This window comes from Chlorocebus sabaeus, chromosome 21, assembly GCF_047675955.1.
Source record: "Chlorocebus sabaeus isolate Y175 chromosome 21, mChlSab1.0.hap1, whole genome shotgun sequence".
Classification (NCBI taxonomy): Eukaryota; Metazoa; Chordata; class Mammalia; order Primates; family Cercopithecidae; genus Chlorocebus; species Chlorocebus sabaeus.
In genome coordinates, this window is record NC_132924.1 from 35,095,000 (window position 1) to 35,118,776 (window position 23,777).

The window sequence follows — 23,777 nt, forward strand, 5'->3', positions numbered from 1 at the left end:
ATCAAACCCATTCTGTTTTTTTTAATTTTTAATTTTTGTGGGTACATAGTAGGCAAATTTATGGGGCATATTATATATTTCGATACAGGCATACAATGCATGATAATCACATTAGGATAAAGGAGGTATCCGTCACCTCAATCATTTATTCTTTCTTTGTGTTACAAAGAATCCAATTATATTTGTTTAGTTATTTTATTTTATTTGTTTATTTATTTATTTATTTAAAGACAGTGTCTGTCTCTATTACCCAGGCTGGAACGCAGTGTCATGATCATGGCTTACTGCAGCCTTGACCTCTTGGGGTATCCTCCCACCTCAGACCCCCTTCTCCCCACCTCTACCCCTCTCCTTCACTGGCTGGGACTGCAGGCGTGTATACCACTACACCCAGTTATTTTTTAATTTTTCGCAGAGATAGGGGTCTCACTGTGTTACCCAAGCTGGTGTCAAACTCCTGGGCTCAAGCGACTCTCCTTCCTTAGCCTCCGAAAGTGCTGGGATTGTAGGCATGAGCCATTGCACCTGGCCACTTAGTTATTTTAAAATATACAATAAATGATTGTTGACTATAGTCACTCTGTTGTGCTATCAAATGCTAGATCTTATTCATTCTAATTGTATGTTTGTACTCAAACACATTTTCTATCCTAAGCTGTACTGAAACCACTTCCACTGGATGTATTCCATACAAACTTTCTTTTGATTGGTTGTGTTCACTTGCTAGAGTTCTAATAAAACGCTGAGGATAACTATTATATTTCTTTTCTTGTCTTTTTTCTTTTTTCTTTCTTTCTTTTTTTTGCCCAGGCTGGATTGCAGTGGCGTGATCTTGGCTTACTGCAACCTCCACCTTCTGGGTTCGAGTGATTCTCCTGCCTCAGCTCCCAAGTAGCTGAGATTACAGGCACCCACCACCATGCCTAGCTAATTTTTTTTGTAGTTTTAGTAGAGACAGGGTTTCACTGTGTTGGCCAGGCTGGTCTCGAACTCCTGTCCTCAAGTGATCTGCCCGCCTCAGCCTCCCAAAGTGCTGGGATTACAACCGTGAGCCACTGCACCGGGCAGATAACTATTATATTTCTAATGAAGTTTATAAAAATATTGAACACTTGTAAAATTGAGTAACCTATAATCCATGACCGTGAATATACAATTTCTAATCAACTTAACTTTAGCTTGATTTAGAAACTTTTTTTAGGGATCCAGTGTTTGTTTATAATAGTTTTATCAGATCTATCTAGTTTTAGACTCTTAAATGCCCTATAAAAACCTAAAGCATACGCACTCAGTGGAATGTCCATAAGATTTCTGTGAATACAAACAGAGAGAATATTTGCTGTGGGCTCAGAGAAACAAGTTTCAGCATTTGCCTCTAGGGGAAAAGCGTTTTATGTTTTACTTGATAGGAATAGGGATTATGCAGATAAGAGTCAATATGTATTGAAATTTTTAAAGAATTAATGAGTCAATATGTATTGAAATTTTTAAAGAATTAATTCAATGTAAATATAAAGGAGCTATGATTTGTTTGGAATTCTTAACCTCTGTTTCAGGGATTTATTGCATTTATTTATAGTAGTTTCTCAGTCCTGTATTTTGGGAGGATATATTAAGATGTAGGAGTACAGAACCTTTTTTTTTTTTTTACTTTTTGAGACTTTTAGGAGGGATAGAGGGGATTAATCTATGGAATGGATATGAAACAAGGCTAATAGACTTAGATTTAAACAATTTCAGTAATTAAAAGCACACTGAATCTAATGAGATCTGGCACTTGTTTTTTCTGAAATGGATTACCCACTGCTTTTTTTTTTTTCTCTCCCCAACTTCTCATAGGAGCCCAGTTTCCTCCAATTGCAGCACAAGACCTTCCTTTTGTTCTAAAGGCTGGCTACCTTGAAAAACGCAGAAAAGGTAAACTTAAGGTTCTAATGAAAAATGTAAAAACGGTTTCATCCTTAGATAGAACATGTTTGTAGTATACATGTGGAGGCAATATTCATTTTAGGTGATTAAAGAGTTTTAAGATTGTAAGAAAATCTGGATGACATTATCCAAACCACAAAATATGGCTCTTAGCTTTAAATAATTTTTAATAAGAAACATTAGGTCAGATTTTTAGTTGTCAACCTTGGTTATTTGTAAATGATTCAGGAGCTGTTTCATGCCTCTCAAAGGAAAGCTGCAGGCCATGACTATATTCTCAAAGGTGGAATTTCTCACCAGTATCTCACTGGGCTGAACAGCAGGTTCTCCTGTGCCCAACCTGGCATACACCATGGTTCAGATCAAGCCTGGCATCTTATCTGCCATTGTCTATTATTCATTTTAGTGTTCCTCTCCATCGGCTGTGGTAATTGGGAGTTGACCATATGGTCTCACTCTTTCAATACCAATATTTAATGGAAATGAAATATGGAGGTGGTTTTACAATATGAGAAATGAAAAGCAGATAGTCTTTTCATTACCATTCTGCTTATCTCTCTGGTAGTCCCTTTGGGCTTTTCTATTTCTATTTTATTTTGCTTTTCTTAGCTGAATTTTAAAACTGAAAGAGTAACAGAAATAATCTAGGTTAGCTCCTTCCCCTTCTTTTTATAACAGATGAGAAAATGAGACCCAAATGGATCAATTATCTCAAGATTGTATAGTCAGATGCCTTTTTGACTGTCCCTGTCAGAAAACTTGGTTAGCCATGCTGTTGATCCCATAAGTATGGCAGCCCCGTAGCTACTTTACTTTATTCCCTTTAGCTTTGTTGGTTTGTTGTTGTTTGGTTTTTTGTCTCTTGGAAAAGAAGATACAAATTAGTCACAGAATGTTAGAGCTCAGAGGAATCTTAGAAATCATATTAATTAACTTTTTCTTTTACAGTAAGGAAATGGGCTTACATTTTCCCCTCTTTATTGCAGATCACAGCTTTCTGGGATTTGAATGGCAGAAACGGTGGTGTGCTCTCAGTAAAACAGTATTCTATTATTATGGAAGTGATAAAGGTAATGTTGGTGTTCAATTATATCAACCACTGTTGCATAAGAATTTTTTGGCCATCCCTTCCCCCTCTTTTGGGTACAGAGTAAACTGAAGACAAAAAAATAATAACTGGAAATTATAACAATTGTAATCTAATTTATGATTCATTTCATTATTTGACAATGCTCCAAATACCAGAATGCCCTCAGAGCTAAAACAATTGTGTTGTATTGAATTCGAAAAGAGAGTAAAATAACTTTAATCTATGTGGCCTTTCACCTTAGGAAATATTTATTATCCAACCTACTGTTGTAGAATTTCTGGAAAAGTTAAGAACATAGGGTCGTGAGAGTTTCAATGGCAGAAAATAGATTATTTTTCTGAAGTATTTTAAAATAAAATTAGATAAAATTAAATATGAACGGCACCTTTCTGAGCTCCCTTTACAGATTTAAGGAATAACAGCAAACATGTATATAGAATTTACTATATACTGGATACCGTTCTAAGCACTTTGTCTAAGTACGTTAGCTGTGTTAACTTGTTTAGCTCACAACAACTCTGTAAGTACTGTTATTAGCACCATTAATTTTACTTTTAGGAAAACAGAACAGAGAGGTTAAGTGACTCGTTCAAGGTCACAGAGTTGGAAAATGGCAGATCTAGGAATTTTTTTTTTCCTTTGTTTTTAGAAACAGGGTCTTGTCTTGGTGCCTAGGCTGGAGAGCAGTGGCTGTTCACAGGTGCAGTCATCACACCGTACAGCCTCAAACTCCTGGACTCAAGTGATCTTCCTGTCTCAGTCTCCCAGGTAGCTGGGATTACAGGTGCACACCGCTGTACCCAGCTCAAATTTAGGATTTTAACCTAGAGAATATGGTTAGAGTCCATGTTCTTAACCACTATTGTCACTACATTAATTTAGAAATAATAGGATACATTTTGTAACTTCATTGTTAATTAATCAGTCTCTCAGTTGCAGTTAACATAATTTTAAGTTTGTTATTTGAACAAATAAAGCCACCAAATAATGCAATTTAAAGATTGTAAGCTTTCTGAGTTTCACTTTATTCTAGGGAAAACAGGCTAGGAGTTGAATATTATGAAGTAAAGCTTGTATGGAAATAGATAATGTTCATTTCCAGAAAGGACACTTTAAGAAGAAAAAGGCAAAAGTATCACTGAATGTAAGCTTTCCTATGGAATCGTTATCAATGTTGTTTGGAAATTTATGTTTTATTTGACATTATTTATAGTTTTTAGAGTTTTTTTCCCCTGTTGTAAAAACATACAGGTAAGATTGTCGTATTTCAGATAAGTCTGAAATACTTACATAATGCTGGAAGTTGTTCTTACCTTTTGGCTAATGAGATTAACAAATTAATTAATTTAGTAGCTAGTTTGCATTCCGTCACTAATTTACAGTATGTTCAAATGTAGTATGGCATCAGTGAAGTGTAAACTGTAAACAGCTATAAACAAGCATCTTTCTTCTGCTAAGGGTCAGTAGTGAAGTAGGTCAGAAAATTTGGAGTCCAAGTTCAGTTACAATTATCATAGATCATAGAAATACAGTTTTGCATGACATTGTGAATTTAGATCAAGATATTACCTTCCACAGAATATCCTCTTTTTCACCAGATCAGGGGAGGTTGGTTTCAGATCCTTGTGACTTTGATTCAATTAGACTTCTCATTTCTGATTTCTTTAAGAATCAATGAATACTAATGTCAGTGTTTCCTCCATTTCTCGTCCTGACTGACATATAACAATGGTTAGGTCAAAGATTAGCAAGAGTTTCCCCAAAACCCAAAGTGTGTTAATATTTACTTCAAACACTAATATAATATATTCAGTGAAAACATTTTAGTTAGAATTATTTGGATATTAGTTACATTCCCTTATTTTTTTTCTTTTTTAGAGATGAGGGGGCCTCACTCTATCACCCAAGCTGGACTGCAGTGATGCCATCATAGCTCACTGCAACCCTGAATTCCTGAGTTCATTTTTATTCTTATTTGATGAGACCTAATGGTAGTAACATTGTTTGTAATTTCCATTTCAACTACTTTGTGATCCATTTAGCCCTTTCTGTCATTTCTGTTACTGGAAAGGGGTCTTGATCCAGTCCCCAAGAAAGGATTCTTGGATCTCAACCAAGAAAGAATTTGAGGCCAATCCATAGAGGGAAGTGAAAGCAAGTTTATTAAGAAAGTAAAGAAACAAAAGAATCGCTACTCCATAGGCAAAACAGAGCATAGGCTGCTCAGCTGCTTACACTTCTTGTTACTTCTTGATTATATGCTAAACAGGGAGTGGATTATTCATGAGTTTTCCTGAAAAGGGGTGGGCAGTTCTCAGAACTGAGGGTTTCTCCCCTTTTTAAACCATATAGGGTAACTTCCTGATGTTGCCATGGCATTTGTAAACTATCATGGCATGGGTGGGAGTGTCTTTAACATGCTGATGCATTATAATTAGTATATAATGAGCAGTGAGGAAAACCAAAGGTCACTTTTCATCGCTGTCTTGGTTTTGGTGGGTTTTGGCCAGTTACTTTACTGCATCCTTTTATCAGCAAGGTCTTTGTGATCTGTACTTTGTGTCAACCTCCTATCTCATCCTGTGACTAAGAATGCCTAACCTCCTGGGAATGCAGCCCCCATAGGTCAAAGCCTTATTTTACCCACCTCCTATTCAAGATGGAGTTGCTCTGGTTTAAATGCCTGACACGTCCACTTTAAAGAAATTACCATTTTAGCATTCCTTTTTCATGTTGATGTTTGAAGATGTGTCTTATATTTCCTTAAATTTTTCCCTTTTACTTTGCAGCCTCCTGTTTCCAGTGAAATTTTAGATTTTTTTCTAGTGGTTCTTTTTTCTGTTGCCCGTTTCCTTTGAAATTCTTAGCCAGTTCCTCTATTTTAAGGAACTCCAAAAAAAGATCTATCTTTTGACAGTTTTTAATTGCTTGTTTGGCATGATCCCGATTTCCTTCCTTTATATCAAATACTTTTTTTCTTTTGCGAAATTAGATATGATTTTTTATAGCCTTATTTACTGTATGTGTGAACCGTTTACCTAATAGGAAGAGCTCCTATCTAGATATATGAGAACTATAATCCTCCAACTAAGTAGGATTTAGATAAATGGATTATAAAGGCAGGAAGGAGTTGACACCACTTACTAGGTTAAAGTGTGCTTTGTTACTGTTTGACAGATACATAGTTCACATTTTCTACCATATTGTGTGTGCCAAAAAACACATTGACCTATGAAGATAGTAGTGGCTTAGAAAGAGTAGTTCCAACCTGTTGGGTAAATAATGCACTTACCATTGCACCAATAAATATTGTCTGTATTTATTATTTATAGCCATTTGGGACCCTTAAGCAACAAATACATATAGTACATATTTCAACACCTGAGGAAATCTTACTCATCCTTTCATCTCCTTCCTTTTCCTTTGATTGTCATGAGTCTCATTCATCAAAATTCTTAGGTCCTAAATGTTCAGATGCCCTTCAAGTCATTCACTCGTTCATTCACTTACTCATTCTTTTTCTAAATTTGATAAATATTTTTTCAGACACTTGTTAGCTAGTAGGCACTGAGGATCCAAAGATCCTTAGAGGTGCTCACAGTTTGGGTTTTGTGGATATCAGTGAGAGAGGGAAGGATGTTGTTTGGTTGGAAGAGGGAGCTGGGCAGGTAAACTGACCATTTCAATGCAGTACAGTGAGTAATTTAAATAAGCTATCTTTGGATCACAAATGAGGGAAAGCTAACTGCCTAGGGAAGTTAGGGAAGATGTCCTGGTAGAGAGAACACTTCATTGGGCCTGAAAGAATGAGTAGGAATTTGTTGGTTGAATACTATGGTGTGAATGTATGTGTACCTCCAAAATTCATATGTTGGAAATTAGCTCCCAAGGAGATTGTATTAAGAGCTGGGGCTTTTGGGAGGTGATTAAGGCATGAGGGCTTTACCCTCAAGAATGGGATATGTCTTTTTATTAAAAAAAAGTCTGGAGAGAGCTGTGGAACCCCTCTTTTGCCTTTCCACCATGTGATGGTACAGCATTCAACTCTTCTAGGGGATGCAGCAATCAGGTGGCATCCTGAAGCAGAGAGCAGCCCTCACTAGGCACTGACCCTGCTGGTACCTTGATCTTGGACTTCCCAGCTCCCATAACTGAGAAATTAATTTCTGTTGTTTATAAATTTCCCAGTTTTGGGTGTTATAGCAGCATAAACAGACTAAGACAGGGAAGAAGGGTAAAATGGGCTTGCCAGGTAAGGGAATAGCAGAGATTCTGAGTTGTGAAAGACTGTGGATGGGATCAAAGATGGAATGAAGGCTGGAGCTTGGAGTGAGTGAGGGGAGGGAGCACGTAAGGCTAAAGAAGTGGATTAGACCAGGTTGATAAGAACCTTCTGAGAATAAGGGCCTTGCTAAAGATTTTATTTTGAATATGACCTTTAAGCAGAGCATTGTATGACCAGATTTGGTTTTTAGTAAGTAATTGTAATAGGATTATGGAGAATGGTTTGGGATGGATAGAGTCTGGGTCAACAGGACCATTTCGCAGGACTTTGAAGTAGTCTAAACAAGAGAGGTCAACACAGGGCTGTTAAGAGGCAGAACGAGGATTTAATGCAGATCTCTCTGCCTCCAAAGCTATGCTTTTTCTACAACTTGATGATTATTACCAACCCCTCCAAGGTGCACGTAAGTGATGGCCCATTTAGGAACCTGTTCTAAACTATTGTGGGTTTTTTCCCCTTTTTCTGTTTATCTTCTGTATGATCTTGAATCAACATTATGATATGAACCTAGTCTCTCCCCATTTTTAAGGAGGGGATTGTCAGTTCTTAGTACCTCCTTTCAGGACTTTTGCTGAAACCTGATTAAAGAATACATTAGCACCGTCTAGTAAGTGGGAGCTACAAGTCACCCTGATCTACAAAGTCATTCCAAGGTTATTTGTTACATTATGTGGTTTTAATTTTTTCATTGTAATATCTTTTCAACATATAATAAAAGTCAGTAGAAAATTGGGCTTCATATGGAGAATTTAACAAAACTTTCAGAACTTGGCAGAGAAATAAAAGTTTTCATTGAAATTTACCTCCCTGCTCTCCACTTCTCCACAACTTCACCGATGATAGGAAAAAAAGAGGACATATATGTTCTCTTTGAAGTTTGAAAATTATAAAATATATTTTGATGTTGAAAAAGCATCATATTTCTCTTTTAATATTGTTTTGAATATGTTAAAGTGACAATACTTATATTTATATAATTAGAAGTTCTGTTGTTTTGTAATAGCAACTTAATAGAAAGCTGTAAAAGCTTACCTTTTTTCTTGTGATTCACTTGACAGAAACAAATTCTGTCATTTTATAATTATAATTATGTAATTTTATAATTATATCAAGATGATATATGTAAAATGTGTAAGTGAATTCTGATATTTTAAAAATGTAAATTCTATCTCCATCTGGTATGTGAAGAAGGATATCTTTATTCCTTAAGAAATAGGAACCATTAATTCTACTTTTATCAGAAATTATTGCAATTTTATAGACTTTTGGATCTTTGATATGAAAGTATTAGCTTTAAAAATTATCACAGTAAACTTTTTTTTTTTTTGAGATGGGGTCTCGCTCTGTTGCCCAAGCTGGAGTGCAGTGGCATTATCTCGGCGCACTGCAACCTCCGCCTCCTGTGTTCAAGCGATTCTTCTGCCTCAGCCTCCTGAGTAGCTGGGATTACAAACACTAAATTAAAGCTATACCTTTACTTTCTACCTTTATGGCTAAGAGACCCTCTAACAGTATACAGCAGTTAAAATGTACATCTGATGTTTTGTAGGATTTCATCAACATGCCGAAATAGTCAGGTACCAACTAAGTTTTACTAAGGATCTGATGACCATGAATGTTGTTGGTTTGATATCTAGTCTAACTTCTACACAAAACCCCAGAGATAAATTTCAAGTGGCTGATTTACCATCGGCATCTGCAAGCTGTATAAACCAAAGGAAAATGTTCATGTATCTTTAACTGAGGAGCTGGAACATCTTGCTAATCAGTTTGATAAAATTTAGTGCCAAGGTCAAGTATTGATGGGCATATTTTTCTTTTCCCTACTGAGTATTAATACTTGTGGAAATAACATAAGTTATACACTGAGGGGAAAAGGCCTTCTTAAATATAACTAGTAGATATTGCTGAACACATTTCATATTTTTGATTGCTAGCCATTTGTACCAAGTTAGTGTTCTTGGTATGACCATTGGAAACCAATTTTTTTAATGCAGAAAGGGAAATTATTAGGAAAATATCAACTCTCAGAACTGCTGAGAATGCTACACACAGGCTCAGCAAGCAGGCAAGAACTAAGGTAGGTAAGGGGGCTGGATCTTGAGCATAATCCATGAAAAATCTTACTGGGACACACTACTGGCCTTGGGCCTTGCCAAGCCAGGACATGTGATTCTGCCACTGTGCACTGCCATCAATCAATGAATGCCATTGCCACCAGAATGGATTCTGAACCCTGTCTTGATCCTTTTGTTACTTACTTGAGATTTAGGTTCCAGTCTGGAGCATCCACTTTGATTAAGTTGGAACAGGGAAAATCCACCTCCCTCCAGTTTCTGTGGTGGAAAACTAAGCCCTATCCCTGGCAGTCTTGGAATTAAAATAGGAAAGATGCATGGATGCTGGGGAGCCCCAAATAATAAATGTCCATAACTTGTAGGGATGCTAAAAGATTTGGAATTATTCAGTTGCAATATTTATGCTATATTTAAAATGGTATGAGAGTGGTTGGTGTTTTAAGCATGTTTTTCTGAGAGCCAATGAAGAAGAGAAAAAGCAAGTATATTTGCCAGAAAAATAGAAGGTCTGTTTAGATTTTGGTAGGTGGCAGTGGAGTGTAGGGGGTAACGTCGGGGCAGTTGGTGAAGGAAAGGGCAAAATAAAAAATGGTGCACAGTTTTCTGGTTTGGGAGCTTGAATTAATGGAGGTGGCATTTATTGAGATGGGGACTACAACAAGAAATATTACAGTTGTTGCCAAAACAAGTGTTGGGAGGGGGGATAAGATGATCTCCATTGTGGACACTTTCTATTCAGTGAACCTATAGGACATTTGAGAGATGAAACATATAGTGAGCAGACGAAGATTTGGATATACAGTTTTCAAAATGTACTAAAAGTAAAGAATCATGAGTCACAAGTATATTGATAGGAATTTAATTCTTGGAATTAGATGAGATTGCCCAGGGAGAGTGTAATGTAAGAAGAGAGCAAGACTTAGAACAACCCATCATAGCTTTTTAAGAGATAGGCAGAGGTAGAGAAACCCATAAAGAAAACAGAAAGTTTGACCTACGTTGTAGGACGAAATGCAAAATAACATTTATTTTCTCTACTGTGACTTTGTAAATTTCACGTTGTATTGAGTACAGTGGTTGTAGTGTGTATCAAAATCACCTGGGTTGCTTGCTAAAAATTTGGTTTCCTAGACTCATCCACAGAGATTCCTATATAGCAAGTGCAGAATAGTAGCCAATTCTGTGTTAACAGGCATCCAAGATGATTCTAACATAGGTGATTCTTAAAATATACTTTGAGAAACACCTTTTTAGAAAACAGTGTGAAATGGCTGAAAAAGCAAGGCTTTAGAATCAGACTTTCTTAGGGTCCTGGCTTTTATTCTTTACGATTTGTGTGACTGTGAGCAAATTGGTTAAAGTTTGTTTTCCCATCAGTGCTGGGAATATAATATGTCTCTTCTATTGTATAGAATTATAACCAGGTATATATGAGATATGTTCTATTAAGTTCTTGATGTATGGAAGCTCAGTAAATGTGAGTTGTCTTTTTGACAGCTTATAAAAACCCCAGAACACAGCTGTAAACCTAAAAGCCAGTGAAAAAGTAGAAGGAAATTGCTCTTACTAGCCTTATGCATTTTGTTTTGTAGGAGATCAGAGACAACTGCTTTTTACCTTGAACCTACTGAATTAGGATTAGTATAAAATTAAATTACTGTTACAATAGATTTCATTGTCTGGTTTTTCCTGGCAGCCTTCAGTTCTGTAGACATTACATTCAAAGCATGATAGAGGTTAGGTTAAAGTGTGAAACAGAAGCTGAGACAAATGTAATAGAGGAACAAACACCTCAAAAATTCTGAGGGTATCAATGTGTTACAAAAACTAACATTCAAAATGATACTATGTTAAGAAAACAATGTTATGTTTAAAAGACTTGTTTGTAAATTTAGGGAAGGATATATTTTCAAAAGCTTTGCATCACAATGATTAACATTTTAAAAAGTTTTGGCACTTAAAGGAATAAGCTTTTGCTATTTGTGAAGTTCACCTAGATAAAATATTAGTCTTTCACAGTGCTGGGTAAATGGACTTTTTAGCTTTATTTCCTATTTGATTGGCATTTTACTATTTTTGATAATTTTGTTAACAGGTACCCTTGAAACTACCCCAAAAAGCATTGTGGAACTAATCTATATGTAAATTCTTATGACTTACCATATAATGACGAAGTTTCTCTCACCAGAAGAGAAACTAATGTGAAAGGAGAAGAACAGTGTTGTCTTATAGCCATGTCTGCCCATTTCATGTCTTGAACTCCCTGTCCTGTATTGGCTAATTGGAGATATGGCTACTTCATGGTTATGGTTCTGCAAAAGCTATTAGAAAGAGTTGTGAGTTTCCTCTGTTCTCTTCAACCTTTCTGGGCCCATACCCCTACCTGACTTGGATGTTTATATAAGTGTTTATCCTCAAATACAATCAATCAGTTGGATAGGTCTAGATATTGGTTTCTTTTTATTATTTTTGCTTGGTTAAACAACAGCATCCTTTTGTTCTGCAAAGTTAGGTCTTTCTTTGATTGAATGAAGTTTTCTTTTGTTATATTATGTCTTTGGTTATTGGCATTTATTTATTACTCTTCTTCCAGAAAACCCATTTTTTTTATGTTGTATTTTTTTCAGCCCTCCATATTTATCATACTCCCTTTTGCCCCTTCCCCCTCCCCTTAGTCTTATTTTCTATCTACTGAGTGAGCTTTTCAAGGTATATCTGATCTGGTTTTCCACAATGTTAGTTCTACTTTTTATTACTTCTAATACATCATTTGTTTTGCTGCTGCATTTTCCACTTCCTTATACAGCCTATTTGTTCCTAATTTTGCCAGTTTCATTTTAATTCCTACTTGTCTCAGCCTTTTCTCTTTTTATTTTATATTACATTGTTTCATCTTTCATCTCTTTCAGAATCTGTGTGTTTACTTTTATAAAATGTGCAAAGCAGTTGGCTAAAGTTTGCTTCCATTTCACCTACTTTGCTTGTGCTTTCTACTTCTCAAGTGCTATGTTATGTTTCTGTTTTACATAATATTTTTATGGCATCTGTATTTGCTGTTCCTCTTTTACTTATCCTTGAACAAGTACATGTCTATAAAATCTGAGATGCTTACCTATAAATTGGCTTTGTGGCTTCTCTCTGGTTCATCTCAGTAGAGGCTGATACTGTCCTCCTCTTGGACTGTAACAGAAGTTCTGATACATAGCCCCATAGCATATTTCTAGGGAATTTGGCTAAAATGAATCTGCTAGTCTAAGTTGGGGTTGCCTAATTTTGCTGCCTGGTGTCTTATTTCTAGATTATTAGATAATCTGGCCCAGAAAGATCTGTTCCCCTCAGCTCTTCCAAACTAAATCTTTGTAGTGCTGATTTTACATCTCCACATGTAGACTCCCACTCCTCATGCATTTCCACCTCCATTCAAGTTACATTGATGAGAATTTTAGACCAAAATTGGAGGTAGAAGGCATAGGTTTTAGGCCAGATGGACCTAGTGAGTGGAGCAATCGAACCCTTGTGCAGCAAGGGAACAGCTTTCCTCTAAATCTGGTCCCTGAAAATTCTCTTTCTTCTGGAGAGTTTAAGGAAATCTCTCAAAATTGTCCAGTATGGCTTTGATATTTTGCCTGACATTACTTCCACTTTTCGTTGTGAACATTAAGTTCCTTTTGCAATTTAGTAGATCATTGGGAAGGTGGTGCGAAAGGTCTGATAAGGTGTTCTAGCTTTTATCTCAGCAAACCTATAATGCTTCCTGGCTTGTTTCAAGTGCTCGGTATCAATTTGTCAAATGAGTGAGTGAATGATTTAGTCTTTTTTTGAGAATTTTACAAGAAGTCAACCATGCTTAACCATTTATCATTTTAATACTTTTTTCCCAATAGTTTCCTAGTTAGGTGTCTTACAAAATATATCCTGGGAGTACCATAAAATATTCTGTGAAAAAACAATTCCACAGACAAATAATTTTTGGAAATGCTACATACTGAATTTTTCTTTTAGAAGTTTAATTAGTATGTAAATGTACTATGGGCCCCAAGAAGGCCTGAACTAACAAAGCCACTTAACTCTGTTTAATTCAGTAAAACGTTTCCCAAATTGATTTGATCACAGAAACCTAGTAATATCTTTGGGAAATGCTGCTCTAATCTTTAAAGTACCATGTAGTTTTTGTGAAAAACATAGTTTATTGTAGATTTTTTTCATGAAATAAACTTTGATTGTTTCTTTAGATGTTCAGAGAGATGTAAATTATGACTAAATGTGATTAGAGTTTCCCAGGAACTGAGATTTTTTTTCTCATTTGATATTTTGAACAAGATATAATCTCTATGACCTTTTAAAAATGTCTGTTAGTTACTTTAGGTATTTAGCTTGTGTATTTAAGAAAAGGTGCTGTATCTTTTATTGGTACACTGAACTGAAAAAGCACACCCCACAACATGAAAGCATTTCTGTATTTACCCTGAGCTCAGTAAAAGAGTTTGTCCCTACTCATGGTTTTAATATTGTTTGTTAATCTAGGAAATAAACCTATAGCTGTGCAGTTTTTCTATCAAAATGGTATAACTGGGTGAAGTAGGAAGGTTGACTGATTTTATTTTCAGTTTCAGAATGTTAAGTCTTTTGTTATATTACCACTTTATTTGTCTTTAAAATAATATCTGACCAAAGCTCTAATCATCTTTTGCCTCTTTATCATGTGAGATTCAAATGTGCTTTACTAGTTCAACTGTTCACTGATTGGATAAGAAACTTTCCCTCTTTTTTTGGTAACTAATGCTTCTGTACTTGCTTTACCACTCTTCTCTATCCACATAGTTTTTTTTTTCCTTCACATCTTTTTTGTAATTGGTAGTTTAGTTTAGTTTCAGTTTGCTTTGTAAAGTTAGGGATAAATTTGTACCAAGTTAGGAGACCTTTTTTAAAGAAAACTTTTGTTTTAGAAGCTTCTTTTTGGTGGTGGTGCTGGGGAGGGGTAGGTGAAAGGAGATAACAGTAAATAAAGCTCAACAAATTTTCAGCTGGTCAGATCTTCCCACTGGCCAACTAAATCTGAAAGAGCCACATGTTTGTGGTGGGTTTGTCTAGCAAGTTCTAAGTTCTAGTTCCTGAATTTTCCCTACCCTAGGGTGTCATGTTTCCATACTTCCTTCTGAATAAGACCATGATCTGCAGATCTCCTTCTTAAATCAAATCATCCCTAATACTTACATGTTTCAGAATTAAAAATAATTTCTAAAAACATGACCTAAGCATTATATTACTAAAGCAATATAACAAAAAAAATTATTTCCAAGAATTGACGAAATTTTAAATAAAAGATAATTGAGCATTAATATTAATAAATGAAATTCTAACTGGTTTTATCTTCAACAGACAAACAACAGAAAGGTGAATTTGCATTAGATGGCTACAGTGTCAGAATGAATAACACTCTAAGAAAGGATGGAAAGAAAGATTGCTGTTTTGAAATCTCTGCTCCTGATAAACGTATATATCAGGTTGTACTTTTTATGTTGCCTTGAAATTAAGTTTATAAAATGTTTTGATTTCATTTATAGAGACGTTGACATTTGATTAATACTCTCCTTGACATGTTAACAATAATAAAAATACTGGTGTTTAAATACATTATGCATTGAACATTCATATAAGGGGAATTTTTTTAAAATTTCAGATTAGTTCAAACACTGTCTTCTTGAAAAAGATAAAGAGAATATATAACTTATCGATTACTTCCCATATTACATTTATATCTAATAGAACTAGGTGATCTTCCAAAAGAGTTACATAGCAGAAAGAGTAAAATTATCAAAAGACAAATATCAGAGTGATAATACATATTGTATTGCTTAGGAGTGTGGGAGAAAATGAAGGTAAAGGTACACATCAGCTCTGCAATTCAAGAGCTATCAGCTAGGCTTCAATATGGAATGTATGTTTAATAAGTTTTAAATATCTGAGATTGCAGTTGAAAGCCAGTTAATTAAGTTGTCAGGTAGTGTGTTGGAATCTGACAAGAACATTTTTAAGAAAACTGTATCCAGCAGTCTAAAGAAATTCATGGGTGTCTTCTAATTGTCAAGGGCAAATTTTGTTCATCAGTTCTGTCTTTGACATTGATGAAGAGAAGCAGCTTTTTTTCCTGCACAGCTGCCAGCTGCTGATCAGAGTTTCAAATTCATCATCCTCTGCTTCAGTTGCATAAATTTGTCAAAATTAACTGTACATTATAAGAAGCATCCTTGCAAGAAAAGTTCCACTAGACATGAAAAGAATTACTAATAGTCTTAAATAAATGGTAAGAATACAACATACCTTTCATTTCTACTGTGGTGATTTTCGTTTTTATTGTTTATTTTATATTAGTTTACAGCAGCTTCTCCCAAAGATGCTGAGGAATGGGTACAGCAGCTGAAATTTGTATTGCAAGGTAAGATAAATCAATTGAATGAGTTATCACAGTCTTTAAATACTAAATAACAGAGTAGTTTGGGTTTTCATATACAAAAACTTATTGACTTCTGTGAGAATGACCAAGTGAATGTGACTGCTGTTTATACAGACCACTTACTTCAGATTTTAAACAGCATCTTTTTTGTAAGTACCAATTGGCTTACCTTAAAATTCACATATTTACAAAACAATTTTAAATATGATTTTAGTTAAGGACATAACATGTAACAATATTGTTATTTTGTAGGGCTGCATTTATTTATGAAGTATAGTTTTAAAAATATCTTCTGCATTCTTTTAAAATTTACTTCATGAAATGTGTTTTATAGATATGGAATCTGATATTATTCCTGAGGATTATGATGAGAGAGGAGAATTATATGATGATGTTGATCATCCTCTACCAATAAGCAATCCACCAACAAGCAGTCAACCAATAGATGATGAAATTTATGAAGAACTTCCAGGTATTTACTTTCTGGTGATTCTTTTAAAGATTTAGGGCTGTGTGTGTGTGTGATTTGTCCTCAAATTGACAACTTGAGTAGAAAATGATGACCTATTGAGAACAAGGACAAAGAATATCTTTAAAACTCTATTTTACAAAAAGGGTTCTGCTTGAGATATTTCAAGTGAGTAGATGTAACTTATGAAAAGTGAATGAAACATTAAAATGAAGCAGATACAATACTAATCTCTTGGGACTTTTGGCTCGTTAGCATTGTTTATGCTACATAATTTTTTAATTAAAAAATTGACTTGCCTTATAGTTTTTTCCACCAACTCACACATCGTTTTTTATTTATACATCTTGGAACTTCCATTAACCAGAAGTTCTACGCGCACCCCATATGTCATCAACTTCTGCCTCGGATTTCTCCTTGCTTGTAGTATATTGCATTGTCTTGGAGGAATGTTGTTGAACTATAAATAAAGGCCTTCTGAGGCTTCAAGTCTTCCTGTTGATATTTTAGCATCAATATGGAATAAAAAAGTTTTCTTAGTTTAATGTTTACATGCCTGTCTGTTATATAACATAAAATTAATTATCTATTAGCTACTTGACTTGTGGCCATGAGGATCAATCTAACATAAAAAGATAGACATCTAAAATTTAGGAAACATATGAAAACATTTAGGAAATTGTTGTATTGCTAATAATCTAGGTTGAAATGAGCTTTTTTGGCTATTAAAAAAAATCAGTAGTTAGAGAAGAAAAAGGTATTATAAGCAATATAAGCAAGATTTAACTAGTACATCTCATGTAGAGAGGCCATTTTGCTCTGAATATAATAATTTAATGATGCAATGTAAACCTTTAAAATTGATTTCAAAAATGCTTAAAATGTTCCAAATTAATGTACAAATGTCATTTTCAATACAATACAATATAATAACAAGAGTATGGACTTTAGAATATAAAAATTTAAATTCTGGCTGTACCATTTACTAGCTTAGTGGCTTTATAAGTTAATTTCTTCATTTATAAAATGGAAATAGTATCATTGGGAGGGGTAGGTGAAGTGATTTATTGAAGGCTCTCAGCATAGTGCTTGATCATAGCAAACCCACAATTAATTGTAACATCACCATCATTTTTGTTTTTATTATTGTATCTGGTGAATTCTTGCAAGTGCTTATGTGGTGGTACAGTAATGGTTTTCTAACCAAGTAAAAAGTAATAATTTTAACAATATTATAAATTTAAGGTATAAAAACTATGTATGCATCTATATATTGTCTTTTACTACCCCAGAAGATTAGTATAAAAGTATAATTTTATGGGGAATAGAGATCTGTGTATTTCAGTTATTTAGTGGAGTTACATGTTTATTAACACCTTCCTTTCTGGTTTACCCTAAGGAAATGGCGTCTACTGTAGCATCAGTTATCCTCAAGTAGGGAAGAATATTCCCTAGCTGCTTGTTTTTAGTCACATCATATCATTAACACAATTATTTTAGTATTTAAAAATGTTTAAAAGAACTTGTAAGAATGTATACTCATAAAATGGAAGAATGGAATACATTTAAACATATTACTGTCATTACATCCTTTTGAAACCCTGCAATGAATGTGTTACAATTGTTGAAATAACTGTTAAGTTCTGTATTTTTTCAACTTGGCTATTCTCTCCCACCCCTAAAGAAAAAAAAAATTGATTAGGAATAAAGAGCAAATATTCATAGTTATTTTCATAACAAAGACCTAAGGAAGATCTGATATAAGTAGCTTGAAATTTTAAAAATATGAAACATCTTTTATTTTCTCTTACTACAGATATTATTCTTCATTCTTCCTCACCCTCCCGACCCTCCCCTCCCCCTACCACAAACATAATTGTTGGAAGTAACTGGTTACTTTTTAAGTAGTGTTACTTCTTGCTGTGGTACTGGGAGAAATTTAAGCTGCCCTGGGATTTCTTTGCCCCTGCTTGGGATCCCCAGTTGCTCTGCAAAGTGATTGAGCTTGATAGAGCCTGCAACTGTGCCCCTGGGAAGGAAGCCGTTGTAGGCAGCTGTGGAATGTCTCGTTCCCCTTTCTTCCCCAGTGTAACTGAGAGCTGCTTCAACATCTGCACAGTTCAGCAAGTTTGTCAAGTTTGTGCCAACAGCTACAGAGGGAATTTTTCTAGTAAAGGCCCTAAAGGTGTCTCAGAGTTAGAGGTTTTGTATGATTAAATATCTGAAACTAGGAAGGTAACTTTTTTAATTTAAAAAATTGTTTCTCTTTCAGGACAAGTATTAAGCTTTTTGCTTTCACTTCTGTGAAATTTGAATATAATTTTGATAGAGGAGTTAGAACAATGGAAAAGCAGTAAGCACATTTACATACTATTGATATTTTTCCAGTTCTGTTCAAAGAACTATGTATCTCTGATACCTGACTGGCTAAATTCCCAGAATTAAATAATACTACAATTTCAACACAATTTTCTGTCAATTATGCATTGTTGAAAACTAATACTCTTAGTTGAAAGATGAGGTATACAAATGTATTTGAAGAAAAATCTAAGAATTTAGCATGCTACTTTAAATTACAAAGGTCTTTTTCTGAGAAACAAAAGCTCTTACTCTAATAAGTGTATTTTTTAAAAACTATGAAATAAACCTGCAGTGTTTTAAGTTTCAAGAGTAAGAAGAAAACATTGTTTTAAAAATTGCATTGGGCCAGGCACAGTGGCTCACGCCTGTAATCCTAGCACTTTGGGAAGCCGAGGTGGGTGGATCACTTGAGGTCAGGAATTTGAAACCAGCCTGGCCAACATGGGGAAACTACTAAAATACAAAAAAAAAGAAAAAAAAAATTAGCTGTGCATGGTGGCAGGTGCCTACTGTAATCCCAGCTATTCAGGAGGCTGAGGCAGGAAAATCACTTGAACATGGGAGGCGGAGGCTGCAGTGAGCCAAGATCGAGCCACTACACTCCAGCCTGGGCAACAGAGTGAGACTGTGTCTCAAAAAAAAAAAAAAAAAATGCATTGCAAAATATCCCTTGAAAAATGTTTATAATTCTATGGGAATCTAAATCGTTTCATTATAATTGTTTTCAGTTAGAATATTCTAACTTTATTACAGTACCTTCTCTTTAATTTCTTGTTCATTTGTTTTTAACTAACTTGATAAAAGAATAGGAATAAATTTGTAAGACTTCTTTGTGTTTAAGGGATTTATACATATGTACAAAAGAGTTGCGAGAATGCCATTTCTGGGGAGTATTAAAGGTATTTGGCTTTTCTTCAAATATCCTAATGCTTTTACATCTTTTATGTCTTATTGCTTATTAGCATAGGCCACTCAGGTTTGCTTACATTGTAATAATACTGTAGAATATTTGTGTTTGTGCAGCTAATATATTGATCAAAGTGTGTTAAACTGTTTCATAACATGGTAATAAGTTCATTTGGCTTAGCACAGATTTGTAAATTTATTGCCCACTTTTTCATTAGAAATACAGAGGAGTATCTTTGTCTCATTTTGAATCTCAAAAGAGGAAAATAATACTCGGGAAATTGCTGCAGAAACGAACCCTGTTTGCTCTTCTCTTCTACTCACCATGTCACTTGATTTTTTTCTTTAATGGCAGGAAATTGTGCAGAAACAACAACAACAAAAAAGATTTTTCTAGATCTAAACTGAATAGAATCAGCCTAGTAACAAGAATGGTAACCATCCATTAATTTATTAAATCTGTAGCTTTCAGAGGAACTGCACTTGAAATGTCTTCTGGCAAGTGGACTGGAGGAGAAAGGGCAACATAAAACAGGAAGACAAATTTCTATTCCATTAACCTGTTTTTTTTAAGTGTGAATTCATTTTTTTAAAAAATTACAATGACAGATTGAACTATTCTGAGTCAGAAAAGGATATTTTTATCCTTTGGCCGTTCAATTACATTTTAAATTTATTCAGTCCAACTATCTGCATCTAAAATGGAACATAAAGTAAAATGCAGCTATAATTTTTTTCCGTGAAACTATTATGTATATATAAAAAAGAACAGTGTTAGGATACTTTAATTTGAAGTAGTTTACAGCAAATGGACACAAATGCTAATTTAATCAATAAGTGGTTATAGGCCCCCAAAATACATTTTGGCTTTATTTTCCTCCTGAATAATTATCACTCATATTACTAAGTTAATATCAAGGTTACAAAGGACCCTGCAATCTGTGGTATTAACAATGTTTTAAGTGATAGTAGATCCTGACTTCACCAAACAATTTTTCTCCTTTCTTCTTTGGAATGCAGTGGAAAGATGTCAATTAATTTTTGCAGAACCACATATATTCAGTATGTTAATATTGTTAGTCTAGGCAACCTGCTAACATTATTTTTTCTTAAACTAGGTACTGAATGGTGAAGTTATCAATGTGGTGATATTGTGGGAATATTTTTTCCCAAGTAGATGACTAGATTAGGGTTGAATTTTTGGATGGTGATATGGTTTGGCTGTGTCCCCACCCAAATTTCATCTTCAATTATAGTACCCATATAATCCCCATGTGTCCTGGGAGGGACCAGGTGGAGATAATTGAATCGTGGGGGCAGTGTTCCCCATCCTGTTCTCATGAGATCTGATGGTTCTATAAGGGGCTTCCCCCTTTGCTGGGCACTCGTTCTTCCCGATGCTGCAATGTGAAGAAGGACATGTTTGCTTCCCCTTCTGCCGTGATTGTGAGTTTCCTCAGGCCTCCCTAACCATGCTAAACTGTGAGTCAATTAAACCTCTTTCCTTTACAAATTACCCAGTCTTGGGTATGTCTTTATTAGCAGCTGAGAACAGACTAATACAGATGGTTTCAGCTCTCTACTCTGCTGAGAGGGTTATCCGAAGTTATAAAAAAAAATTAAATCTTTCATAAAATAGGGTCACTACACACATATAATGTTTTTTATTTTTATCTTTGCTGAATATAAATGTGTCTGCTGAATATTTGTTTATAGTATTCTTTATGTTGTTTCATAATATGGTATGAAGCTTTGGAATACAGTTCCAAATGCCTGTCTTGTAGCTTTTCTCTGTGTTGCCATTGGCATTGCAAATTCTTTTCATTACAAGAGATGGCTTAACACATACTAAACCCAAAATACCTGTGTGTACACAAAACATATATTTCCATTGGTAGTGGGATAAAATGACTCATTTTTGCAAATTGGAACTACATTAGTGGTTCCCAGCCAGGGAATATACCCTAGAGTACATTTGGCAATGCCTAGAGACACTTTTGGTTATCATAACTGGGATATGTATGTGTTTGTGTGTGCATGTGTGTGTGTGTGTGTGTGTGTGTGTGTGTGTTACAGATATCTAGTGGGTAAGGACCAAGGATGCTGCTAAACGACCTACAGTGCACAGGGCAGCCCCCACAACAAAGAATTCTCTGGCCCAAAATGCCAGTGGTGCTGAAGTTGAAAAACCCTGGCCACGGGGATGTGATAGACAGCTTTTGGTTTATCACCTTTTTATTCATATCACTTGAATTATAAAGATTCATAACCTAAGCTCCATATGAGTTAATTCATTTTTATGGACACAACATAGGTTTTCTTACATACATGAAACTAGGATTACATAGAATGTCTCTAGGTTATAAGAGATCAGCTTGACTTGCCTATGACGTTTCCTTCAAGGGGGAGTATTGAAGTTCTATCCATCTCGTGGAAATGAGCAAGCCAGGAAGATAAAAAAGGAAGGAAGCATTTTGTCTATTTTCATGAGCTACTACCTCGGAAGGAAGAGGTTTCTAAAAATACCTTGTAGATGTGTGAATACTTGATTTAGCCTATTCTCATAGGGTCGTTATTTTGAGGCTGAAGGAAAAGACCTGTGGGTGTGGGATTGGACTGTCTGTAAAGGGAGTCAGGCATCTTGGGGGAATGCAAGACTGAGCAATTCCAGGGCTGTCTGGAATTTGACGAGTGGCTTTAGGAGAAGTGGAAACCCTTTTATGTGACCTCTATCTTTTTGGACCTGGACTTTGAAGAGGCTAGTAGGATTGAGATGATCTCTGCCCCTGGAGTCAGATGGGAAGTCTTGGAGGCAGCCCTCCAAGGGGATCTGTGAAGAGGAACTTACCTTAATGTACTTCACAACAAGCCACATTGGGTGATTATTTTATATTATTTGTTCACTTTCCTTTCGTTATTGCTAAGTCTTAGGTTTCTTTTTTTTCTTTTTAAAGATAGGGTCTCTCCCAGGGTGGAGTGCAGTGGTGCAGTCATGGCTCACTGCAGCTTCAAACTCCTCAGGTGTTGCTCCTGCCTTAGCCTCTTGAGTAGCTGGGACCACAGGCATGCACCACCATGCCTGGCTAATTTTTTAATTTTTAATTTTGTCGAAATGGAGTCTTACTATGTTGACCAGGCTGCTTTTGAACTCCCGGCTTCAAGTGATCCTTCTGCCCTGTCCTCCTAAAGTGTTGGGATTACAGGCATGAGCCATTTCACTAGCTGCTAAGTCTTAATTTTTAAATCCTTATTTACAAACAATATATACTTACTGGAATAAGTTTAAATATTCCTGACGTGCATAAAATAAAAAAGTGGGGCCGGGCGCAGTGGTGCATGCCTGTAATTCCAGCACTTTGGGAGGCTGAGGTGGGCGGATCATGAGGTCAAGAGATGAACACCATCCTGGCCAATATGTGAAACCCGTCTCTACTAAAAATACAAAAATTAGCTGGGCGTGCTGGCATGCGCCTGTAGTCCCAGCTACTCAGGGGGCTGAAGCAGGAGAATCGCTTGAACCTGGGAGGTGGAGGTGGCAGTGAGCTGAGATCGCACCACTGCACTCCAACCTGGTGACAGAGTGAGACTCCATCTCAAAAACAAAACAAAACAAAATGAAATAAAATAAAATTAAAATTAAAAAGTGAAAGTCATTCCGTACCCTAAGTAAACATTGTTAACAGTTCGATATGAATCTTTTTGTTCCTTTTTTTGCCTATATATAAATATACATATACATATAAAAGTTTTAAAACAAAAAGAGATTCTTCTTTTTATCTACTTCTGCCCTTTTGTAAAATTTTCTTCCTTTCATTTTCTTCCTATTTAGTTTTTACCTTCCTCCTTTTCTCATTCTTTTATTTACTCATTCCTCTCCTCTGTTTTCATTTCCGTCCTTTCTCTTCTTCTTTGCTTTCATTTCTTTCATTTCATAAGTATTCTTGAGTACCTGTTGTGTGCCAGGCACTGTGCCTAAGTGTTGAGAATCCCCCAGCATCCTTACACAGGTGCCCTTTCTGGCCTAAGCCTAGATTTACTACTATACCTTGAATTACCCATGTTTATTTATGTCTTGTGTGTGTGTGTGTGTGTGTATATATATATAATATTCACATCCCATGAGTTTTCTGTTTTTACTTTTCTGCTGGCAGAGTCTTCCAGCAGATAGTGTTAAAAGTAGCCTTGTGTCTTTATATCTTGATACT

The 23,777-nt window shown here is 35.4% G+C and overlaps 1 protein-coding gene across 4 annotated transcripts in view; it reads left to right on the top strand.

Annotated features, from left to right (window-relative positions):
* The window catches only part of SKAP2 (src kinase associated phosphoprotein 2), a 200,941-nt gene that overhangs the window by 125,785 nt on the left and 51,379 nt on the right, over positions 1–23,777 (top strand). For all 4 annotated transcript variants that reach the window (XM_038004762.2, XM_007981821.3, XM_038004764.2 and 1 more), the window contains 5 exons: positions 1,840–1,917; positions 2,916–2,999; positions 14,762–14,886; positions 15,755–15,818; positions 16,171–16,308. In XM_038004762.2, coding sequence (XP_037860690.1) covers positions 1,840–1,917; positions 2,916–2,999; positions 14,762–14,886; positions 15,755–15,818; positions 16,171–16,308 — 489 coding nt within the window. The remainder of the gene's footprint in view (positions 1–1,839; positions 1,918–2,915; positions 3,000–14,761; positions 14,887–15,754; positions 15,819–16,170; positions 16,309–23,777) is intronic.